The sequence below is a fragment of the Temnothorax nylanderi genome, unplaced genomic scaffold (genome assembly GCF_030848795.1).
Source record: "Temnothorax nylanderi isolate EJ_2023f unplaced genomic scaffold, tnyl_v1.0 TNYL_tig0221_pilon, whole genome shotgun sequence".
In the NCBI taxonomy this organism is placed as follows: Eukaryota; Metazoa; Arthropoda; class Insecta; order Hymenoptera; family Formicidae; genus Temnothorax; species Temnothorax nylanderi.
In genome coordinates this window covers 5,496-21,534 of record NW_027249283.1, presented here as the reverse complement: position 1 = coordinate 21,534, position 16,039 = coordinate 5,496, and the positions used below count along the sequence as shown (strand labels likewise).

At 34.3% G+C, this 16,039-nt stretch overlaps 5 protein-coding genes across 11 annotated transcripts; 2 read left to right on the top strand and 3 right to left on the bottom strand.

The window, feature by feature from the left end:
• Window positions 1-499: 499 nt before the first annotated feature.
• On the bottom strand, window positions 500-4,264 carry LOC139779352 (brefeldin A-inhibited guanine nucleotide-exchange protein 2-like). Of its 3 annotated transcripts, none has more exons than XM_071717696.1 (7): window positions 3,816-4,264; window positions 2,643-3,421; window positions 2,225-2,458; window positions 1,858-2,114; window positions 1,544-1,755; window positions 1,080-1,463; window positions 500-1,010 (listed from the first exon to the last, which is right to left on the bottom strand). In XM_071717696.1, the coding sequence occupies exons 2-3, from the start codon at window positions 3,286-3,288 to the stop codon at window positions 2,265-2,267; spliced, it is 840 nt and encodes a 279-aa protein (XP_071573797.1). In that variant the 5' UTR covers window positions 3,289-3,421; window positions 3,816-4,264; the 3' UTR covers window positions 500-1,010; window positions 1,080-1,463; window positions 1,544-1,755; window positions 1,858-2,114; window positions 2,225-2,264. The 3 variants fall into 3 exon arrangements, with proteins under 3 accessions (XP_071573797.1, XP_071573799.1, XP_071573798.1); XM_071717698.1 differs by lacking the exon at window positions 3,816-4,264 and having other exon boundaries at window positions 2,643-2,946; window positions 3,042-3,557; XM_071717697.1 differs by lacking the exon at window positions 3,816-4,264 and having other exon boundaries at window positions 1,858-2,096; window positions 2,643-3,557.
• On the bottom strand, window positions 972-2,199 carry LOC139779335 (GTPase-activating protein and VPS9 domain-containing protein 1-like). The gene is made up of 5 exons (XM_071717670.1): window positions 2,195-2,199; window positions 1,858-2,112; window positions 1,544-1,755; window positions 1,080-1,372; window positions 972-1,010 (listed from the first exon to the last, which is right to left on the bottom strand). The coding sequence occupies exons 1-5, from the start codon at window positions 2,197-2,199 to the stop codon at window positions 972-974; spliced, it is 804 nt and encodes a 267-aa protein (XP_071573771.1).
• Window positions 4,265-4,555: 291 nt separating the features above from the next.
• On the top strand, window positions 4,556-7,585 carry LOC139779353 (activator of basal transcription 1). Of its 3 annotated transcripts, none has more exons than XR_011719868.1 (5): window positions 4,556-4,998; window positions 5,515-5,701; window positions 5,801-6,093; window positions 6,877-7,008; window positions 7,084-7,585. XR_011719868.1 is itself a non-coding variant. In XM_071717699.1 (3 exons), exons 1-3 carry the CDS (start codon window positions 4,755-4,757, stop codon window positions 6,078-6,080), a joined length of 711 nt encoding a protein of 236 aa, XP_071573800.1. In that variant the 5' UTR covers window positions 4,556-4,754; the 3' UTR covers window positions 6,081-6,158. The 3 variants fall into 3 exon arrangements, 1 of the variants encoding a protein (XP_071573800.1); XR_011719867.1 differs by having other exon boundaries at window positions 7,081-7,585; XM_071717699.1 differs by lacking the exons at window positions 6,877-7,008; window positions 7,084-7,585 and having other exon boundaries at window positions 5,801-6,158.
• Window positions 7,586-9,094: 1,509 nt separating this feature from the next.
• Window positions 9,095-11,794, bottom strand: LOC139779350 (uncharacterized). 2 transcript variants are annotated; one of them, XM_071717692.1, is made up of 3 exons: window positions 11,664-11,794; window positions 10,370-11,597; window positions 9,095-10,282 (listed from the first exon to the last, which is right to left on the bottom strand). In XM_071717692.1, exons 1-3 carry the CDS (start codon window positions 11,669-11,671, stop codon window positions 10,214-10,216), a joined length of 1,305 nt encoding a protein of 434 aa, XP_071573793.1. In that variant the 5' UTR covers window positions 11,672-11,794; the 3' UTR covers window positions 9,095-10,213. The 2 variants fall into 2 exon arrangements, with proteins under 2 accessions (XP_071573793.1, XP_071573792.1); XM_071717691.1 differs by having other exon boundaries at window positions 9,095-11,597.
• Window positions 11,795-13,817: 2,023 nt separating this feature from the next.
• LOC139779356 (calcium and integrin-binding protein 1-like) lies at window positions 13,818-15,167 on the top strand. 2 transcript variants are annotated; one of them, XM_071717702.1, is made up of 4 exons: window positions 13,818-13,964; window positions 14,091-14,335; window positions 14,406-14,604; window positions 14,684-15,167. In XM_071717702.1, the coding sequence occupies exons 2-4, from the start codon at window positions 14,155-14,157 to the stop codon at window positions 14,703-14,705; spliced, it is 402 nt and encodes a 133-aa protein (XP_071573803.1). In that variant the 5' UTR covers window positions 13,818-13,964; window positions 14,091-14,154; the 3' UTR covers window positions 14,706-15,167. The 2 variants fall into 2 exon arrangements, with proteins under 2 accessions (XP_071573803.1, XP_071573802.1); XM_071717701.1 differs by lacking the exon at window positions 13,818-13,964 and having other exon boundaries at window positions 13,971-14,335.
• The last annotated feature ends 872 nt before the right edge of the window (window positions 15,168-16,039 follow it).

Here is a 16,039-nt window from a genome sequence, read left to right as displayed (position 1 = left end):
TTAATATATATAAACGTTTTAAAAATTATTTTATACTGAAATAAATAAATATACAGGCTATAAGCCTGTATAGCTATAAGCGATAGTTGCTAATTGCGTTCCATCTTGAATTTTTTTTACAGTCGTTTATTAGGATTGCTCTGCTTTTAAATTGAACGCTTTTAAATGTATTATTATTAAACTACTGATATCGATATATTATTAGTAATTTAATATTAAAGCTTGACAGAGTGACGTAAACTAATTCGCTCATAGTATTAACAAGTATTATGCGTTCAAATTCTCGAAAGCTATAGCTTCTTTACTATGCTCTCTCTTTATGTCGATCGATTCGGATAAAAATCTCCGAAGTCTTTCTTTCTCTCGCGATATTCCTGATACATAATCCTAGAGTAAAACTGTACAAAAGCTCTACGAAAGTGGCGATATTTTTCAAGGATCTGGTTCGAGTCTCGGCTCTTGGGGAAGGTGCGCATGTAGAAAGAGTACGTCAAGACAGTTTATCCTGCTAAATGGTTATCAATTCTCTATAAGTTCTGTATTGTTTACACATAAATTATAGAATATCTAAACGTTTCTTTTTTTTCGATGTCCTGCGAAATTGTACAATAGAGTTACAAATAAAAATAAAGCCACACTTTACGTATATTCAGTCTTTGCTAATGTTACATAATAACGTGCGAAAGAACTAACAGACTATTTAAGAGGCTATTTAAGAATTTTAATCAAGATACTGGAAGCATAAAACTGTTCAGCTAGCTTTACACAAGATATTGTTCTTCTTCTTTATGAAATCGTCAAATTATGATTATGATACATTTCTACATTATCACCAGCATCGAATCTAATCTTATTTATCGTGATACTCTTGAGAAACTGTTAATCCATTGTCTTAATAAACTCGATCGCGGCGCAGAACTGCGTCCACCAATATTGTTCCTCTCCCTCCAATCGATTCCCGTAAAAGCTGTCTACATATTGAACAGTCGATACAACGACGGCGGATTAGTCTGAAATTAAGCACACGTTAACAATCACTCTTCTTGCTAAAATCACATATTCTCTTTTCAATCGCATACCTGGATTATGACATAGACCAGCACGGGAGTCAGATCGTCGGCAGCAGGTATGCCTCTTTCCGACGCCATGGAGAGGAGATTCATGATGGTAGTCGCGCAACGAAATACACACTGCAACTTATCCCTAGGAGTCTTATACGCCGATATCACAGCCAATTCAGCCTGCGCCCATGACCAGGAACATTCGTAATGATAAACATTTGGAATGCGTAGGTCCTTGTGATTTGGAGTTACGACTTTCGCCAACTTTTTTATGTGATCCTGAAGAAGCTGGTCCCTATATACATCTCCATCTTCATTTAGATAGAGCGCATTGTGGTACCCGTGCCATGACGGTTCTTTCCACCACAACTCTCGCCAAATCTAACTGGTTGGCGCTCGCCGCTGAAAGTAAGAAGTAAGTTCAGACGTCTCTGAGCACTCCGCTAAGATCAATTGCGAGATAAATAATTATATTCATGTACATTGCCAGATCGGATCGTTGTCCATTTCCGCGTGGACCTTTCCTAGAAAATTATCCACGAGATCCTGTTTCTCGTCAGCTAGCGTAAGCTTTTTAAACTCTTCGCAGAAACGCAGGAGGAAAGCCTCCTTTTTTTCCAAAAATACCCTCACACAAACGGATACAAGATAATTATTGATAGCATCCTGATCGCACTTAACTCGCACGCATAATCTGGAAAATATTATTATTAAACGGTTAACATCTTACATTTAAACATATTTTACATTTACTTATACATTACATACAAAGATGATATTTATATATAAACAGTACCTATCTAAGTGAGCTAATGTCGACAGCAATCCTTGACGACATCTGATTAAATATGCGATATAAGGAGATCGTTTTTGATAATCCTCTCGAAGTGATTTGAAGAGCTTTCTACATCCATCGTCATTAAATAGACGCACGCAACGTAAAGTTTCATGAAGATGAGCTATTAATGCCCTATCCTGCAGGTTTATAGCTTCTGCCAATTGTAGTTGTAAAAACGCAACCAGTTCGTTTTCTTTCTGCGACCAACAATGTCTCTGTAATAAAATTTTATATGCCAATATTTGAACATTAAGTAATTAAGTAATCCATAAAAAAATCACACTTTGTTTTGTACGCCATGATTAAAAAATAATACAATAAATACCTCTGAAGTATTCCATGGAATGTGTTGAAGGTCAGCAGTGCTAAGTACTAAGTACCATACGTAATTTTCTTTTAGCATCCGCAAAAGCATAAGAGAGTTCTACATTATTCGGATCGATTGAAAGTCTTTCGTCTTCCACCTCTTTTGTACGGGACTGATTGCTTTCGACCGAGGCTGTATCGCTAGCTGCGCTTGGCTTTCTTCTGTATTTCGCTAATATATCATCGGTAGTATCTGAAATTAATCAAAAGAACAATTTATTACTGTCTAAAACTTGCAGGAAAACTTTTCCTTTTTTTTAGCATTACTTTCCGATTTATCTTCGATTCGATTCTACAAAACTATTAAAACAGAAACCGTTTATATTGTAACAAAATAATATACGATAATTGTTAATAGTTATTTATTAATATCTTACCGCCCGCGACATTACCGGATGATGTTACATCTTCCAACATAATCTTGCGTAATCTGTGCCTGCACACATCGACGCCGTCGCCACCAGCTTCTCGATCGAAACATCTGTCGTCCGTCACGCGGATTGCTTTACCTCTACGATTTCTCAATGACAATTTTAATTTACCAGGAGCATTCTCTGGACTTAGCTTGGCTTCAGTTTCGCCGTTTGCTATGACAGAACCCTTCTGCTGATGTTCCCCATCAAGACTCACATTCTCTTCCTCCGCCTGAGTCTCCATTCGCGCGAAGAGCACGTTGATCATCTGCGTGAGAGTCGCATGGGCTGTTGTTTGATTCATCAGGTTGCGCGATGCCAAGTAAACGTTGTAAACAGTACGAATTGTTAACAATACCGTACCCTCGTGTATCTCCACATGCTGGCTTGTCATTACAGTCAGCAAAGCTTTAATAATCTGCAGCTGCACACCCTCATCGGTCTGTAGACCGGTGAAGCAACCGCAAATTGTCTCGACAATGCGCACAATCAGCAGCTTGTTAGGCTCCGTTGAATCAGGCACATTGCCAGTGAGATGGCCATATGCGATTAACTTCTGCAGGCAGTCCAGTGCTGTGTCATCACAATCCGCGGTGACTTGCTCTGACATGCTAACGCAAATGGCAAGAAGTACTTCTCAGCGGTAATGACATTTGAGTCGCTCTTGGGCTATGGCAGGGCGTTTGAGATAACCTCTTCACCCTGCACAACTGGTACATCTTTGATCTCGTTACGGAGGTCCTCTGCAAGATGGAAATATATGAGTGACAAACTTAATTAGCAACTATCGCTTATAGCTACAGGCTTATTATAGCCTGTATATTTATTTATTTCAGTATAAAATAATTTTTAAAACGTTTATATTAATTCTGACTGCAGACGGACCTTCGGGAACACTAGCGCCTTCTTCTTTTAACATGAATAACTAAAAATCTATATTTCGGCTAATTACCGAGTTTATAAATATTTAATTAAAATTATCTGGGTGACTCACAAACCTTTTTAATCACACTTCATAACTCTTCATACAAAATACAAACGATTCCATATAAAAACTTTTATTAATTTATCTATTTCGGCTAAATGCATGGTGTAAAAATAAATAATTAATTACAATTAAACGAATGACTCACAAACCTTTTCAATTGCACTTCAAAAGTCTTCATACGAAATACAAACGATTTCATATAGAGATTCTTTAAAAAGACGTTCATTTCCGGCTAAATACATACGAATGATTTTCTGCCGATGTTAAGGCCCGTATTCATAGCCAGTTTTATAGATGTTAGCCTTAAATTGATAGAAATAAACCTTAAGTCGTAGGCAAATAAACCAATCTTCGATTACTTTAATGTGAGATAATTTTCCGTTTTTTTTCGTTTTTAAGACTAATAATAAACCAACAAACGCTAAAATTAGACCAACAATCATCAGCAAACGATTACGCATCGATTAGGCTTTTTTTAAATTAAAAATAAAATTTTTCCGGCTAACTTAAGGCTAATTTTTCTTTTTTAATTTAAACAAAAATTAAGAACCAACAAACGTTGTAATTAGGCCAACAATCACCAACAAACGACCAACAAACGATTAAAAAAAAAAAAATTAATAAAGTCGAAGTTGACCGGCTAACTTACGGGAGGTGCAAATGCTGGCCATATTGACCTCGTATTAGAGGCAGGAGCCAATATAAATCCAAGACGACGACGATACGAATGCATAATGCCAGGCAACAGGCAATAGGAACAGGAAATAACAAAAAAATCGTTTATTACAACCTAAAAAATTCGAATGCTATGATTGGTTGGCAACAGGCAATAGGCACAGAATTTCCAACGTGATGGAAACTCTGTGTCTATTGCCTGTGTCACTGTTTATTCTGCATTTATACATGATTTCTGATTTCTATTCCTTTGTTCCTATTGCCTGTTGCCTGACATTGTGCGAGGGGCTTTATTGCTGAAGAGATTTTTGGGGCCATTTATTTAAAAGAAGAAGAAGAAGAAGCTGAAGAATCCAGTCTCAGGATCGGGTGCCAGCATTGAGGAAGACATAATTTTTGAATGACTTACAAAAATGAATCAGGAAAATGCGAGCGAGAACACCGAGGACCGTATAATCAATTGCGATGCAGAAAATAAATTGACGCAAGTTCAAAAAGAACTTGCTAAGGCAAAAGTTGAAAAACTTGGCAAAAAGGCTAAGAGAGGAATAATTTATTTGTCCACAATTCCGAAATATATGAACATCACGATGATCCAGGAGATGTTTTCTGCTTACGGTAAAGTGGGCAGAGTGTATCTGCAGCTGGCCGATAATGGTTAGTTTTATTTGCTTTGCAATATTTGTCATAAGTTATAACCTAATCTTAAAGTTACAAGTTTATCTCTGGGAGGGATGACGCGTGGCTCAGTGCCTACGCGAGTGATTAGTAACACCAAGGTCCGTGGTTCGAATCCGACCCGGCCTTCGTCCCATATATGCTTCGTTAAGAAGTTTTTTCCCGATTAAGATCCTTATGGATTAATGGTCTGCACGATTGGGAATCGGAAAGGATTCACAATCTGCAAGGTTTAAGATTCGTAAAGGATCAGTAGAATGAGACATTTTTTGAGTTAAGTGCCATATAACCTTAAAAGGACCCTAGTGGTCCAATGGTTGACAGCACGTTAAATATCCCAAAGTTTTTTTTTTACAATTTTATCTTTATGGTTATGTAATCTTATACAAATATAAGAGACATTTTTTAAAGCTTAAAACTATAAAGTAGATCAATCATTTTAAATTATTGATTGCGAATATAATGTCACTTAATTAAAAATATTATAAAATATAGAGATACAATCGGTGAAACGTAAAAAAGAGTCCAAGAAAGCAATTAAGCACTTCACTGAAGGCTGGATAGAGTTTGAAAGTAAGAAAGTCGCAAAATTTGTAGCAGAGACGTTAAACAATACTCAAGTATCTACGAGAAAGAAAAGCAAGTTCTATGACGTTATGTGGAACATAAAGTACTTGCCTAGGTAAAGTAAAAAATATTTTGTGCACCAATATTTAATTAATAGATATTTATATTATTTTTATATTATTTCCATTGTTTACATTTTATTTCTTTTCTATAGATTTAAGTGGATTCACTTGAGCGAACGTTTAGCTTATGAACGTGCAGTTCATAAACAAAGACTTCTAACAGAAGTAGCACAAGTTAAGAGAGAGGTTAACTTCTTTTCATATAATGTAGATAGAAGTAAAAAGCTGCGAAAGAAACATGAACAAGGGAAAGAGACGACATTTGAATTGCCTGAAGTTAAGCAAAGGGATACTGATAACGAGATAAGAAACAGGAAAGCAAAGACACATATAGAAGACAGAACAGAATTCTTTAAATCGATATTTGGATAAAGTTTACAAACATGTATGTAATTATATTATTATGTTTATAATACTTGAGAGAATAAAATATAATGTATTATTAAAACATTTTATAGTTAAACTTACTTTTTTGTAACAGTTTTAGAATAGTTCTATTTGTTATGCATATATTACACAAACTATTTATTAGTTACAGATAATTTCCATATAATTTTTAATAATAAAAATTATAATTTTATTAGTGCTAAAAAGTAAAAAAAATTAATTTTCATAAATATTTTATATTATAATAAAAACAAAATTAGAAATTTTAATTGTTAGATTTTAATAATCCTATTCTATTAAATAAAAGAAAATATAGCTTGACAAAATTAGTTTTTGAAACGTATTTATAGATTCTCAAGGTTTATTTGACCATTAATTTTTTTATGACCATCTTATTTATAGGCTATATGAATTTATATCTCGAGATAGTCTTCTTTAAATAAAATAATTGTTAAGATAGTCTTAAATACTGCCTAGAAGATATACTTCATGCTCAGATTTCTACATTGATGAAACATGTTCATAGTCACTTTAATTTTTGTTATAGTAGATACACTACACAGTATTGTATGGAATGATCAAAACTATGCTGTAGCTAACATGTTTTATAAGAAGTATTTGTCAAGCATATCTTATTTTCATAGAATAGAATAGAATTTTTATTAAGTCTGATACTATGTGATACCGCATATCGTTTTATTTAACAAAGCTGAAAATTATTAAAATAAAATAAGCCTATTGAATATTATGTCTATTGAAAGAAATTAATTTTTATAAATAGCAAAATATCATGCAAAAGTAAAAAAGGAATATCTACTAATATACTGTGTTAGAAAGAAGTGATATGGACTTTTTTACTCTGATCAAGATTAATTTATAAAGAGCATTATTCATCATCTATACTATATAAAAGGTAAAAAAAATATTTTATTTGTTTGTTACATATGAATTAATATTCTGGTATTATATTCTAGTATTATTACAGAAGACTGTTTAGAAGATTGTGGAAATAATATTCAGCAAACAAATAATTTTCACAAAAGAAAAGTAGGTGTGGTTTGTTACTGATGAAGAATCTAAGACATCATCATTAGAATTATATTATATAAGTTTGTTCCATTGGTCCTAAAACATCCTGTACACGCACATACATACACTTGTATAAACAAACTTATTTGTTTAGATCTATGTATGAAATAAATAGATTTGTTTCAATAATTACAGAAAACAAAAATGTTATGGACTATAATCGTTGCTCCAAAACATGGTGAGTTTTTGGAGAATTTTTGCACCTAAATAATACAATAAACTGTTATACTTCACAACAGAGTTATAAAATTCGAAAATATTGCCAAAATCTACATTTAATCATTAAGTATAAAAATATTTTAAAAAGAAAACAGCATGTATTCTCCTCCATTTTTCCTTCTCTAATATCAAATCTTCGTCGCTAATATTGCCAAAATTGAAATAAATCTTATTATCCCTTATCTGATAATGAATCCTCTTTATTATCAAATAAACCATTTTGTTACTACTTAAATTATATCTTCACAATTTAAATCATGTAGAACTGATTTACAAAAATTCAAAGCTATTCATCATGAAACACGGAATAGTTTAGAATGATTTTACATCATATTATATATTACAAAGCTATTCATAATAAATATGATTTTTACTTCGGTTTTACTATTGTCTTCAGAAATTTATTGAAACAGAAATCCGAACTTTACTTTTGTATGTTATTATATTTACGTAAATTAGGAATGTTTGGTGTAAAACTCGGGGCAGATGGCGCCATGGCGTCCAGTCCTGTCATGGCGGCGTCACCAACTAAGGGCCTGAGCAGAATAGCTGACTTATAATTTTAAGACAGTGTTTTATGCTTTAGATCTTTGTTTTTAGCAACGCACAATACTGTCTTATGTCTCAAGTCTTACAATGTTGACACTTTGTACACTCGTTTAAGACTTGAGACACAAGACAGTATTGTGCGTTGCTAAAAACAAAGATTTAAAGCATAAAACACTGTCTTGAAATTATAAGTCAGCTATTCTGCTCAGGCCCTGACATTGTCTAATCTTACAATGTTGACACTTTGTACACTCGTTTAAGACTTGAGACACAAGACAGTATTGTGCGTTGCTAAAAACAAAGATTTAAAGCATAAAACACTGTCTTGAAATTATAAGTCAGCTATTCTGCTCAGACCAGTGTTGTTAGCAGAGTAAAAAATGTCGTAACTAAAAAACCTAAAATTTCGTACTAAAATAGGAATTTTGGTAACTTTTAGGTTGGGAAACCTGCCAAGAAGAACTCACAAAATTGCATGGGAAGCGTCCCATTTGACCACGTTGAGCTCTTGCGTCTGATTGGTATACATTTTTAGATCTAAAGGAATATGCCAATAAGATGCCAGAGCTCACTGAGCGTTAAGCCTTGTGTGTACACGATACTAGAAATCGGTCCGAGTTTCGGTTTAAGCCAATGAAACTGCTGCTTTTCTGTAAGAGCTGCAAGTTGATTGGCTTAAACCGAAACTTGGACCAATTTCTAGTATCGTGTACACAAGGCTTTAGAGCTGCAATTTGATTGGCTAAAGCCTTGTGTCTACAATGCTAGAACTGCGTCCAAGTTTCGGTTTAAGCCAATGAAACTGCTGCTTTTCTGTAAGAGCTGCAAGTTGATTGCACTCACTCACACTTGCACTCACTCACAACGACCGGTGCCTAGACATTTTCCTCTGAGTCAAGCTTTAATAAGGAAAGTCGATCCTCATTGGATATCGCGCGTCACGTGCGACGTTAATCGCGCTAGTGCGCTGAAGCCATAAGTAGCGATTTGACGTGATTGGTTCTTACCGTTAGGTCCCACCAATCACGTCAAATTGCTACTTAGCTGCTCAGTGAGCGGTTGCGCTCCTGGATGCGTGTATTGCGGGTTGCAGGGGCAAGCTAACATTTTTAAATAAAAGCAAACTTTAATTAAAACAGAAATATACATACATACTATATTGTCCATAAACAAAAAATCATCACATTGTACAACTTTTTTTAAGTATTGCAACATAAAAAATCACAGAATTATAGCAATTTGAGAAGTATTAATTATTTTAAATATTACTGAACAAATAAAAAGTTAGTATTTCCATTTACTAAGAACTAAAAAACTATTGCTTTAAGAACTTACAACTTATTAAATTTGAAAAAGAAAATAAGAACACTTAGTAGTAGTAACCATGTAACAAAATATAGATTCAAACTTTTCTTCTTAGAAACTACATAAATAGATAAATTATTATCATATTATCACTCAAATAATACTCAGGTTACAATTACAGCCATGAGGTGAAAGTTGTTCCTAAACTAAAATAGTTAATGTACTCTAATTTAAAGATATGTAATTATTAAGTATGTAATTATTTCCTGTACTCAATTTTTCGCTTCATAAGAGATTCACTAGGAACCCATGAATGACATTCTAAATTACCTAATAGACTTTTAGAATGCAAAATAGCATCACATGTTTCCACATTCAATCTGTTTCTAGTTTTTGTTTTTATTAAGTTTAGGGCTGAGAATACACGTTCTGCCGCAGCAGAAGAATGTGGAAGGCTAATAATACCTTTAACCAAAACAGACAAATGTGGAAACATTGGATTACCTAAAGTATTTTTCATAGCAAAAATACTTTTCCAAAATTCGTCAAAATCCATGTTTAAATTTTTTAAATCATTACATTCTGGAATAAGCCTCCATTCAAAATCTAACAAATCTCCAAACAAATCTCTTTGTTCCACATTTTCTGAAGCAAGAAGTATATTGACTTTAGGTCCTAAATAGATCTCTTCTAATAAATGAAAATTTCGTGGATTTTTTGGATTAACATCATCAAGCAATGTCTTATCAAGCACATCCTTTCTTATAAAGTTTTTCAAAATTATTTTGTATAATGTGCTGAGTCTATTGGTCAACATGCATATCTTGCTTTTTTCGCTTTGAAATTCAATGTTCAGAGCATTTACAATTTCCAAAATATACGAAAGAAAGTAAAAATACGCTTTTGTGACAGCACTTCTCAAATTGTCAAGAATGCTTTGAAAACTCACAAGATTTTCAGAGAGGACAGCATCTTGAAAGACAAGGATAAGCGAATTCCAATGCTGTAGAATTCTGTTGACTACACTTTACAAAACACAAAACAAATAAACAAATAAACAAATAAACAAATAAACAAATAAATAACTTTTTGAGTTCAAATATAAAACTTACTTCTAGTGATAGCCACCGAGTTTGGGAAGGTTTTAAAATCTTATGAGGTTTTTCGTTCAAGAAAATCTGACACTCTTCTAGAAATATTTGTCTTTGACTGCTGTTGCTAAAGAAATTATATATTCCTCTTGCAAAATCTTCAATTTCAGGTGGCAGCTTAGTAGCAGCTGCAGACGAACAAAGATGAAAAGAGTGACACACACATCCCATCACAAACAAATTAGGATTGTGTCTCTTGAAATGTGCTTGAACTCCTTTTATATTGCCCATCATTACACTCGCATTGTCTGCAGCAAAACCAAGCATTTTTTCCACTGGAACTTTATGCTTGTTTAAAAGTTCAATGACTGCATTGTACAGACTTTCAGCAGTACAGCTATTTACTTTGATCAAACCAAAAAAATGGTCGTAATCATTTTCTTCAAAAAAACGCATTACAACTGCCAATGATTTGTTGGAAGAGACATCCGTTGTTTCATCAATAATAAGTGAATATCCTACTGACTCAATAGCTCTTTTTGTTATAATTTCTATTGCTTCTGGTTGAAAGCAGTCTGTAGTGATGAGAGTAGCCTTTCTTCTTGCAATGTTCATATCTTTTAGTGTTTGAATGTCACTACAGACAGACAGTAAAAATTTAGGGAAATGATCCATGAGTAAAAAAGGTAAATTATGCTCATGTAAGAACATAACACATTTGAATTCAGCTGCACGGGCTTTGGCTTCTCTAGTTCTTAATTCTAATTTTTTTGCATCAGAATAAATATTTGTAATTTTTGGTAGGTTTGTTTTCTTCTCATTATTTTTATGAAAATCTGTTAGTTTGTGGCGTTCGAGATGAGTAATACCTCCTTTATAAGATTTTTTGCAAACTTTACAATAAATCCTTCCACTTTCTTCTTCACACCAGTTTCCTACTTTACTCTTCCACTCCTGTTTAAACTTCTGTTCATACTTTTTTCTTTTTCGAGTGTTTGGCCTTTTTAGTTTTGAATCAACAGAAGCATTTTGAATCTCAGTATCTGAAAACTCAATATCTGAGGCTTCAATATCTGAGATCATTTCCTCATGATGTGCCACCTCATCATGCTCTGTACCTTCACCAAGAGTGGAGGAACTGTTATTCACTGGCTCAGGCTCAATATTTTCTTTATTAATAAAACTATTTAGCTCCACAGCTTTAAGTGCTTCATTGCTTGAGCCAGCTTTTGGTTCTCGTATTAGCCACCTATATTATTAAAATAAAACAGTTTATTTATTAACTTATTCATTCAAAATAAAAATGTATACTTACTTATCCATTCTATGTATCAAAAAGTACAAATAAGATATCCTAAAATCTTAAAAAGGAGAGAAAACTAGTTACATTTTAAGTTAGGTTATAACATTTAACTTTTTGACATAAACATTTGTCGCTAGTCGCTATTGGGCGCATTCAGTACTACGACCGCTCACTGAGCACTCAGGGAGCGCTCGCATCTGATTGGTATATTCCTTTATGCTGCGTTCCCACTATACGCGTCGCGCGTCGCGTCACGACGCCGCGTCATGAGTTATCCAATCAAAACATTCCATTTTATTACGTTATTTGTGACGGGATCAAAATGGGATGTTTTGATTGGATAACTCATGACGCGGCGTCGTGACGCGACGCGCGACGCGTATAGTGGGAACGCAGCATTAGGGCTCAGTCACAATAAAAGGAATAAGGAATAGGATAAAGGAATAAGGAATAAGGCATGTTGCATCTCACTTTAATGTACGTGTACTGAAGTGAGATGCGACATTCCCTTATTCCTTATTCCTTTATCTTATTCCTTATTTTTGTCATTGTGACTGAGCCCTTAAGCCTTGTGTCCACGATGCTAGAAATCGGTCCGAGTTTCGGTTATAAGCCAATGAAATTGCTGCTTTTCTGTAAGAGCTGCAAGTTGATTAGCTTATAACCGAAACTCGGACCGATTTCTAGCATCGTGGACACAAGGCTTTAGACCTAAAAATGTACATCAATGGGAGTTTTCCAGCAAGCGACACAAGTCGACACGAGTGTCGTTTTGTCTTTGTTACTCATTGCTAAAAAAGAAAGATAGAACGACGTTCGTGTCGACTTGTGTCGCTTGCTGGAAAGCTCCCAATGTCATCAATCAGATGCGAGCGCTCAGTGAGCGGTCGTAGTACTAAATGTATCGAGTGGGGTCCGATTGACCACGTTGCTAATTGGTCAAATTAAAATAAAATCTTTCAATTGGTCGGTACAGCAGAAAATACCTAGGCACAGGTCGTTGTGGTCAATTGTAACGTGGTCAAACGGGACGCTCCCAATGTATCCATTGACGTTTGAAACTAGGATATTTGTGTTAAAAATTTACACTATTGCCAAATTCAGCAATTGTTTTTTAATTTACATTTTTACGTTTACAGAATAAAATAAAAATTTTAATTTTATTTTAAATATTTAAAATAAAATTAGGTTATACGTAAAGTCGTAAAAATGTAACAAATATAAAAAAGTGGTAACGACGTAATAAAAAGACACAGTTCGTAATAAAAATATTACAATTGTAATGATGCTAACAACACTGGCTCAGACACTAACTCAATATACATGTATGTGTTGGTGTATCTGTGAGCACATCCGTGAGATATAAGGTCTGTTTTCTGTTGCTGCACTGCTGAACTAGTGCACTCTAGTGCACTTTAGTGCACTAGTTCAGCAGTGCAGCAACAGAAAACAGACCTTATATCTCACGGATGTGCTCACAGATACACCAACACATACATGTATATTGAGTTAGTGTTGGTGACGCCGCCATGACAGGACTGGACGCCATGGCGCCATCTGCCCCGAGTTTTACACCAAACATTCCTAATTGTATGTACACTGGGATCCAAAGATGCCAACTCTGACGTTGTCGCCCGCTGCCTGCACGAGTGGAGGGGATAGCGTATACACAACGAAGGAGCCGTGTATGCACATATTACATACGTGTGCGCTCGGCGCTCGGTCAGCTTCGGGCGGTAGAAGAACGCAGACATACACTTCGCTGTCCTTTTCTTTCCCTATAGCTATAACTATAGCTGATGTGCCATGTGACCATATATCTCACCGCCGTAGAGTTAGCAGACAAATTGAATATTTTTGAATTATTCTTTTTCATATAATTTGGGAATCATTTGGGGAAGTTTGGGAAAATTGTTTAAACATTTGGGAAAGAATAGATTTTTTGTTATTAACAAAATTTATCGAGCGTCAAGTTAGCAGATAGCGACTATGTTTAATGTTTATTATAAATGGAATCGATTGGAAATCATTTGGGGATGACATCTTCATTGTAATTTTTATTTGGGAAAAGTCGCTTTTTTGTAATTTAAATAAATCTTTGTATTAATGTTCTTTTTCGCTGCACTTCTACACTAGTACAACAAGTGAACTTATTGCACTAGTTTAGAAGTGTAGCGAAAAAGAACAGACCATTATCGGCAGTAGTGTGAAAATTCGACATGACAACATACTCCGAAAAGAAAATTTGTAGATGTTATTTTCTTCATTTTGTTGATAGGATTTGACGTATTTCACTAAGAAGGAAGTCTTACAGTGAGTACTATCAACAAGATTGATATTTTTGTCTATTGAGCATAAATTTCCTCATATAATTTATCTTATTGGACTAGACTGTTAATTATTATATATGCAAAATTGTATTTACTCTTTCTTGAATAGTGCACATCAAAAATTCAAGGAGCTTGCTCCAGAGAAAGTTGGACACAACAAGAATGCTAAGCCAATGTCCAAGATCTTGCAGTATCCCGAATTGAGAGTGAATCCTTTCGACGACAAGATCTGTAAGGTCTTCAGGTCTAGTCAGGATGGCGACTGTACCTTCGAAGATTTTCTGGATATGATGTCTGTATTCAGCGATGCTGCTCCAAAGGCTGTGAAGGCTGAGCACGCATTTAGAGTATTCGGTAAGCCGCCAGTTAATTATTCACGATGTTCTGAAATCCTCTTTTTGGTGACAAAATCTTATTTACGAAGATTTCGATGGTGACGATATCCTCGGTGTGGGAGACTTACGACAAGTGGTCGACAGATTAACCGCGCCCCAGAGATTGAACGATAGCGACATGCAACAGCTTCTTCAGTATATCCTTGACGAAGCTGATCTGGATGATGACGGAGCACTCAGCTTCGCCGAGTTCGAGCATATTATAGAGAAGAGCAGCGACTTTTCTAAGTAAGACGCTTCGCCAGATCACAATTATAAAGTAATAATTTTACTCGCATTCGCCAGTAACGTCAAAATCTTTTTGCAGGAGTTTTCGCATTCGTTTATAAAAGTGAATATCGTTAATGACGAACTCGCCCATGAAAGACTGAACATTAATCGACATTTCATTATAATAGCAGACATGGGCCTAATGCATACTTTGGAAAAAGGAAAAATCATGATCAACGTTTGCTGAATGTGCCAGGGCTCTATAATTTGGTCTAAGTCAGATCTTGATCTTTTTTTTAATTTTTTATCGAGCTTATTTATTTGTAAGATTATAGTAGGACCACGTAACCACGAATATAGATCTCTTAGTTTAAAAATATCATATAATGCTATAACTAAACTGCCAAACACAGTGATATTATTAAAACATATATATGATGCTCCAATTTAACGAAGAGAAATCACGTCTCTTCTCGACCAGTATACAAGGATTTTTAAAAGATATACCTTATGTAATGAAGTTGAATAAATGCCCAAGTTTGACGTAGTGAAGTCATCATGTCAACTTGCTCCAGTTGGAAGACAGAAAATTCATTTTCAGTATAAACTTCCACAGGTATATTTAATAAGCGCATTTAAAAAATACATACCCGTATTGAAATATATTATTTCAAAACTTAGTTTTGACAGTATATATTTATGATCTTGTCTATATATTATAATAAAAAACTATATAACATCTCTTGTCTTATAAATAATAATAATGCTAAAAAGCTATCTAGTTTTTTGCTTATTTACTTTATTACAAAAATCACCAATCCACTGTTACAACATCCTGTGTATTGTAAGGGCCTGAGCAGAATAGCTGACTTATAATTTTAAGACAGTGTTTTATGCTTTAAATCTTTGTTTTTAGCAACGCACAATACTGTCTTGTGTCTCAAGTCTTACAATGTTGACACTTTGTACACTCGTTTAAGACTTGAGACACAAGACAGTATTGTGCGTTGCTAAAAACAAAGATTTAAAGCATAAAACACTGTCTTGAAATTATAAGTCAGCTATTCTGCTCAGACACTAACGATATCCCATTTGATATTATATAAAAACGATAATTCACCACAATATTCATGGAATTCAGTCGCGTGTAATAATTACGATAATTCCTTTGTGTAAACGGGATTTTGTAGTAACTTACGATAATTTACTCCGCGTAAACGAGTGAATTATCGTAAGTTACTGCAGAAGTAACGCTCGCGTAAACGTAGTATGTGTCCATTAAGTGAACATACGTATATATTTTATGAATTAACACGAATTGCTTTCCCGTCAAGAAATATTCCTCAAATAGTATGTTAAATATGAATACTAACCTCTTCACGATAAAACATTTTAAACTTAATTAATTATTGCAGTTTATATATAATCTTAAAAATTACATATATGTAGAGAT

What these genes read in the sequence shown, in the direction of transcription:
- LOC139779353 (XM_071717699.1), top strand. Translation starts at nt 4,755, where the DNA reads ATGAATCAGGAAAATGCGAGCGAGAACACCGAGGACCGTATAATCAAT. An exon ending in TCTGCAGCTGGCCGATAATG is followed by an intron (nt 4,999 to 5,514) that starts GTTAGTTTTATT and finishes TATAAAATATAG; the next exon opens with AGATACAATCGGTGAAACGT. An exon ending in AACATAAAGTACTTGCCTAG is followed by an intron (nt 5,702 to 5,800) that starts GTAAAGTAAAAA and finishes TCTTTTCTATAG; the next exon opens with ATTTAAGTGGATTCACTTGA.
- LOC139779335 (XM_071717670.1), bottom strand. An exon ending in ACATTAGCTCACTTAGATAG is followed by an intron (nt 1,756 to 1,857) that starts GTACTGTTTATA and finishes AATATTTTCCAG; the next exon opens with ATTATGCGTGCGAGTTAAGT. An exon ending in CAACGATCCGATCTGGCAAT is followed by an intron (nt 1,373 to 1,543) that starts GTACATGAATAT and finishes ATCTAAATGAAG; the next exon opens with ATGGAGATGTATATAGGGAC.
- LOC139779352 (XM_071717696.1), bottom strand. Translation starts at nt 3,288, where the DNA reads ATGTCAGAGCAAGTCACCGCGGATTGTGATGACACAGCACTGGACTGC. An exon ending in ATCCGGTAATGTCGCGGGCG is followed by an intron (nt 2,459 to 2,642) that starts GTAAGATATTAA and finishes GATTAATTTCAG; the next exon opens with ATACTACCGATGATATATTA.
- LOC139779356 (XM_071717701.1), top strand. Translation starts at nt 14,059, where the DNA reads ATGCAAAATTGTATTTACTCTTTCTTGAATAGTGCACATCAAAAATTC. An exon ending in GCACGCATTTAGAGTATTCG is followed by an intron (nt 14,336 to 14,405) that starts GTAAGCCGCCAG and finishes TTATTTACGAAG; the next exon opens with ATTTCGATGGTGACGATATC. An exon ending in AAGAGCAGCGACTTTTCTAA is followed by an intron (nt 14,605 to 14,683) that starts GTAAGACGCTTC and finishes ATCTTTTTGCAG; the next exon opens with GAGTTTTCGCATTCGTTTAT.